General features: G+C 43.7%; 2 protein-coding genes across 2 annotated transcripts; one reads left to right on the plus strand and one right to left on the minus strand.

The window, feature by feature from the left end:
• Nucleotides 1-755: 755 nt before the first annotated feature.
• LOC124656197 lies at nucleotides 756-2,976 on the plus strand. The gene is made up of 5 exons (XM_047194984.1): nucleotides 756-845; nucleotides 1,015-1,095; nucleotides 1,178-1,210; nucleotides 1,707-1,820; nucleotides 2,114-2,976. The coding sequence occupies exons 1-5, from the start codon at nucleotides 756-758 to the stop codon at nucleotides 2,861-2,863; spliced, it is 1,068 nt and encodes a 355-aa protein (XP_047050940.1). The 3' UTR covers nucleotides 2,864-2,976.
• On the minus strand, nucleotides 2,969-4,994 carry LOC124655321 (plant UBX domain-containing protein 10-like). The gene is made up of 4 exons (XM_047194236.1): nucleotides 4,351-4,994; nucleotides 3,958-4,167; nucleotides 3,700-3,867; nucleotides 2,969-3,381 (listed from the first exon to the last, which is right to left on the minus strand). Exons 1-4 carry the CDS (start codon nucleotides 4,921-4,923, stop codon nucleotides 3,151-3,153), a joined length of 1,182 nt encoding a protein of 393 aa, XP_047050192.1. The 5' UTR covers nucleotides 4,924-4,994; the 3' UTR covers nucleotides 2,969-3,150.
• Between the last annotated feature and the right edge of the window lie 896 nt (nucleotides 4,995-5,890).

Genomic DNA, 5,890 nt, shown 5'->3' on the forward strand with positions numbered 1-5,890 from the left:
TATCTGTGATTGTTTCCTAATTCCAGTTGAACATCGGCAGGACTTCGTTAATGGGCATCATGGATACACTTGCGGTGAAAATTTTAAAACTTCAATTCTTGCTGAACTCAGCGGGAGCAAGCCTCACTTTCATGAGTTGGCGCAAATTGGTAGCGTTACTAGCATGAATTTCATGCCCAAATTTGATGGCAAGTTTCAACCCTGATGCGATTCTAAATATTTATAGTTATGTCAATGCATGACATAAAACTGAAACATCCAATAATTCAATCTAACTGATGAATCTGCATCAAATTTTGCTTGATCATGTTCCTTTCCATATAGATTATCGGTACCCTTTTGGCTTACATGATTGAACTGGAATACAAGATGCCTTTTTCTATCTTCTTTCCACTATGATATGCTACTAATACTACTACCTCCATTAAAAAATATAGTATGTTTTAGAAATCCGTTAAAAAATGTAGTATGTTTTGGACAGCTAAATAAGCTTTCAAAAACATACTACATTCGGAACAGATGTAATAATTTTCTTAGTAACTTCGAAGATACTTCATAAATACAGAAAGCCAACAGACACCCTGAAGTTTGATACTTTTCCTACTTCCTAAAATGAAACATGCCATTTACTCAAAACCTTGTCCGCTACAGAACTTGCATGCATAGGTCACAAAGGGTTTGCACTCTATGGTGTCCAATGGGACTCAAACACTCTGTAGTTAACCCTAATGCATTTTGTTTCAGGTCCACCAGAGATGGATGTTTGTCATGCTTTGCATCAAAGTCTGTTTCAACAACAATACGATGTTTCCACGCATCAATCCAACGAATATTTACAAGAACTGGTTAGCTTAGTTTCTTATCTCTATACCTAAAGATCATATGGAAACATTAGGGCAGAGGGCACAAAAAACTTATTTGCTAAGAAACATATTTTTCTAATTGATTTTCCTTAAAGTGTTGATCCTCGTATCTTCTGCCTGAAACACTTAATACTTGGTCTATTTTTATCAGGGTAACAGATTAATTCTCTGTATGGATGTTCTTTATGATGATGAAATAGGAGGGTCTCGAATAATACAGCATCCACAAATGGTAAGTTCTAGAACCAACTCCGTACACCACTTTATGAGTTGCATAACAGTAGAACTGATGTCTTGCCACACCCCTTTGGCAGCCACATCGTGGTCGGATCTCTGAGTTTGAACAGGTCAGTGCCTTCTAAATTGCAAATTGTACTTTATTCAAGTTAATCAGTTCTTAGTTGGACATATAATTATGTTAGTTAATTATTCAATCCTACTTGAGATTTGACAAGGGCTAATAATGTATTTGAAAAATTAAATGTGTAATCACTTCTATATTGCTGACGGTATAAATTAACTTACACAATTGTTATACAACTATGTGAGTCAGATTTGAAACAAAATAAAAATTACTTGTGGTTTCGTTGAAATTACAAGACCGTAATTGTGCAATTATGTGCCACTCCGCAATATACCTGGGGTTCTGCAACTTGTGATACAGAACATGTGGGGTTGTTTAATTTACTCCAATAATTTTGATGTTAAGGTTATAATCACTACATTTGATCATACTACATCACATTACTAGATTAATTGTGGTCCATTACGACATACAACATGTTTATTTGTTATATAAAATGGTTTTACTCCTCTAACTGTACCATCTTGTTGTAACACCAGGCTCAGTCAGCTGAAGGTCAGATAGGTAGAACAGACATTACAAACATGGTAGTTTTGGCGCAATCTCATACGCATGAACATTCTTCAGTGCGTGATGATTATTCTAAATTTCAGGTATACCATATGTGGTGATCTAGATACCACTCTCCTTTATTATTGGTTTCCTTAAGTTGACATTGTCCATTCATCTACATTTGGTGATCTATGTACCTTACCTCAGTTGTTTGCATGTGCACTTCCTGCAAACTGTCGGACATGATCTGAAAATTGTTCTGGAGTATAGGCGTGTTTATACGACCATTCCACATTTCCACTACTGCTTTCAAATTATGCCTTCTTTTTCTCTGCTATAGCTTAGTTTCCTACCACTTAGTATCGACACTGATCCCAATTATTGTTGGCTGCAGGGACTGGACCGACTGGGAATGAGCGTTGATGAATTTTCAGGTGGATGGCTATGGTTCCTCGGCATTGCGCTGAGCCACCTGGGCAGCCTTTCTCAGCCAAGGTTTTTTGACGAGCCGATTAAATGGTATGAGCAGGTGACCGGACGTCGTGTATGGATCAAAATAGAAGGGCTGCAGCAACGCTCCGGTTGGTCGGTTATAGTGGAAGCTACACGCAAAAATCTCTATGACGCCTTACAGGATGCGGCAATGCTAGCAGTTATTACAATGAGGATGCATTTCCCTCTTGAGTTTCAAGGAACTCCATTCACGGTTCTACCCATGAAGCCCGGACTGAGGAGCGAACTAGATTATCCTGCAATCGGTGGAGGTGCTGAGGCTGCCACTTTTATGGGGATCAATTATGATGATGTGTTGACTCTTCAGAGGCAGCGTTTTGCGTCCCTCCGCCATGAACGTCGGGAGTCCTATGAAGCTTTGGAGGAGAACCTCCAAGAGAAATTGCAATCACTTGAAGTGGCTAGGAAGATGTTGAAAGAGCTCCCTCCAACGCAGCAGAATAATCGAAGAATTGCAGATTTACTAAAGATGGATAATAAGGTGGAAGATCATTTTTCTGTGAGAGACTGCGGTTGGTCTGTGTCAGTTTCAAACAAGATGCAGAAGTCAGAGTCGTTGCAGGTGCCATCCGATCAGGAGGAGACACTGGCTGCAAGCTCCCCAGCAGTATCGGTGCGGTCCAGGCTGTGAGATCCATCAGCTTATTCTGGTCAAACTATGATTACAATTCTACCTGTGTTGTAGATGTAATTGTTGTATCCTTTGAGATTTAGGGTCATGACATGGTGCCGTGAACTCTGTTATAATCAGACTTCCTCTGTTGTAAACCATGTATGTGAAGACATACATGATGTTTTATGGGTCACCCTACTGTGGTGGCTGTTAAGACTTGTGGCAAACGGAACTATCCAGACAAGAAATATTTGTGTTACATCATTTGCATCAAATTTGTATCTGGTTTCGTGATTATGACATGTTTACTGAAGTTTCTCAATGTACAGAGTCACACTTGGATGGAAACCTGCATCTCGAAGAGTCATTGCCAGCTGCTGATGTCCGTAAGTTTTCCTTGGGTAGCTCCGCACAAGTTGATATTGGCCTATTCCTGGTATGCCCAAGGAATTGACATACTTGTAGATTTCTCTTATTGTATCTGTGTGAAGGAAACCCTGCTGACTTCTCTGGCCGTTGGGAAATCTTATCATTATCTGCACAAAAATCAGTATAGATGTTAAATGGTCGACACCGTCTTATAATTGCCTGTGTGGAAGCTGCTATAATAAGACTATAATCTAAGTTGTCTCATTGCACAAATTTTCACTACTACAAACTACTACATGGTTGTCTCTGATATATGTTTGACATGCTTAAAAGCAGTTTTCAGCAAACCCCCTTGTATGCATAACTGGAGCACACTACATGTTGGCAAAGTAACTGAACCTCAACCTTTGATGTGGTCGCCGTATGCTATCGGCAGCGTACCAACTAGAGGCAGCGTACCAACTAGACTCGGTCGGGTTTCTTACCTTGGTATTTGCTTCATTTCTGTGTGAAGGCGCAGTTTCCTTATGCGTCGGTGCTCTAATCTGAGTTGTCTTGTCTGTTTCTGTTGCTGCTTGACATTGATATTTCGGGCTTGCCTTTGGCTTTACAACGATTCCCTCGTGAAGACCCTTGGTGGATCTTTGTTTTTCCTGAATTGGCAAAGCTCATACACATGTGAAGCAGGACATGCATGTACATTATTTGTACACAGCAGAGACATGCAATAATATTGTTTCTACCTGGTCCTTCCAAAGCGACTCGAGGTAAGCGGCGTCCTGCTCTTGTCTTATTCGTAGAGCCGATCTTCTCCTCTCTTCTTCCTCAGCCCTGGAGGCTCTGAATGCTGCAGCTTGCTCGTTGGCCGTCAAGGCTCTGAAAGCCACGCTTTGCTCGTCAATGGTTCTCTGTAGTATCTCCACGAGCTCTGACGGCGTAACTGGCCCTTCTACCTGCAAGGAGGACACAAGGTATGTGCTACTATTTTGTTATCATACAAACACGTACAAGACATCTGGGTATCTGACCAATTTATTTTTCAGTAAGCATATCTAGTGTCCATATAAGTGTTGTATATCTGCTTCTTGATAGCGTGTCCATAACTCCATATTCGTTCAGTTAAATTAGCTTCGTACCCGTTGTAGGACTGTGATGCTTTCGCTGGAGACCGGAGCCACGACGGCGCAGAACGGGAAGGTGCCGGGCTGCAGCGACGCGGCCATGCCCGACCCTTCTCCTCTGCCGGTGACCGCTGCCCAGGACACAAAGTTGGCGTCGAGGAACTCCACCACCACGTCGGAGCAGAGGGTGCTCCGGCAGAAGGGCCCGGTGTACGGGTGGTCCGGCTCGTGGAGGTACACGAACACGTGCTTGCCCTCTCGCCGGGCGATCCCCAGGACCTCGCTGAAACGGCACCCGTAGAAGAAGGGGTGGTGGCTGCCGTACTGCTGCTCTAATGCGCTGAAGAAGTAGAGCTCCTCCGGGACAAAAGGAGGAGTAGGAGAAGGAGGTGCAAGTGGAGGCGCTTGGGGCGGTTGCTGCTGGTGAACATGGACGCCCCGTGGGCGGCTCCTCGGAGCACGGCGAGGTATCGACCTCGACAGCCCTTGGACGATGCTGGCCGGGAGCCTCGCCACGGTCCTGGCGAAGCCGCTGCAGGTGTTCCGTGAGCTCTCTGCTGCAACCTCTCTTGCTGAGCTTGAAGACATGGTTGAATGGTACAGCTATAGCTCTCTAGCGGCTACCAGGATTGCTCAGGAAGTTGAAGTGATATGCTCGGTGAGTGTCTGCTGGACGTGCATTTTGCTCTATTGATTAAAAGCGGCTGCCCTGGTGAGCACTCGGTTTAAGAAATGTGATATGCTTTGCTTTTGTTAAAGAAAGAAATAAAGGGAGCAAATTGGGTTTGCTTTGTGCTTTTTCTCATGCTCTGTGAAGCAAAGGACATCGGATTCTTCATAGGCGTGTCAATACTTTAGAGTACTAGTGCCTAGTGAGAGATTTGAGAAGTGCATGACAATCTAGCTGCGAACTCCTGTTGTGCCTTTATTTCTACCAGCGCCTCCGTTCCAAATTAGTTGACGCATTTTTGATCGAATTTGGCCTAGTAAAGGTTAGTTCATTTTGGGGAGAAAATTTGTGTCAACTAATTTGGAACGGGAGGTACCCACCCATTGCTATTTAGCAATGGCAAAACACAAGCTGACATGCACACATGTATTTTGAGAGATCCATCCTGTAGAAGAGCTTCCATCTACGCTCTTGTTTTTCTGTATAGCATGGAAACACTCAAAAGATATTAGAGAGTCATCCGTTTTTATTCTTCCAGGGATGCTTTGCATGTCTTATCTCAGGCCTTCTAGATGTGGTCCCAATATGTTCAGATGCACTTTGCAACAACTTAGACAATATTGTAGAACGAAATCGGTCAATAATCCTTAAAAGTTTCTAGGTTCTTCTTCTTTTGTATTAGGATGATGATTGTTTTATTTATCTCGCGGGCATACTTCTTTCCCTGAGTCCGCCACATTCAGAGATCTTTTTGAAGACCCCGGGTCGTCTCCTCTAGGCGACTTAGGGGCGGAACCCTAACCCCCCGCCGCCGCCGTCCCCACCCCTCTCCCCTCTCCTCGCCGTCCCCTGAGGCTGCCGCCGGCGAAGCCTGGCGCAGCCGGG

Source organism: Lolium rigidum, chromosome 5 (assembly GCF_022539505.1).
Source record: "Lolium rigidum isolate FL_2022 chromosome 5, APGP_CSIRO_Lrig_0.1, whole genome shotgun sequence".
NCBI classification, from domain to species: domain Eukaryota; kingdom Viridiplantae; phylum Streptophyta; class Magnoliopsida; order Poales; family Poaceae; genus Lolium; species Lolium rigidum.

Bases quoted from the DNA above. Each gene is read 5' to 3' on its own strand.
- LOC124656197 (XM_047194984.1), top strand. From the start codon at position 756: ATGGATGTTTGTCATGCTTTGCATCAAAGTCTGTTTCAACAACAATAC. The intron at 1,096-1,177 runs GTAAGTTCTAGA...CCCCTTTGGCAG, and splicing joins TAATACAGCATCCACAAATG to CCACATCGTGGTCGGATCTC. The intron at 1,821-2,113 runs GTATACCATATG...TGTTGGCTGCAG, and splicing joins ATGATTATTCTAAATTTCAG to GGACTGGACCGACTGGGAAT.
- LOC124655321 (XM_047194236.1), bottom strand. From the start codon at position 4,923: ATGTCTTCAAGCTCAGCAAGAGAGGTTGCAGCAGAGAGCTCACGGAAC. The intron at 3,868-3,957 runs GTAGAAACAATA...TTGCCAATTCAG, and splicing joins AGTCGCTTTGGAAGGACCAG to GAAAAACAAAGATCCACCAA. The intron at 3,382-3,699 runs GTAAGAAACCCG...ATTTTTGTGCAG, and splicing joins GAAATGAAGCAAATACCAAG to ATAATGATAAGATTTCCCAA.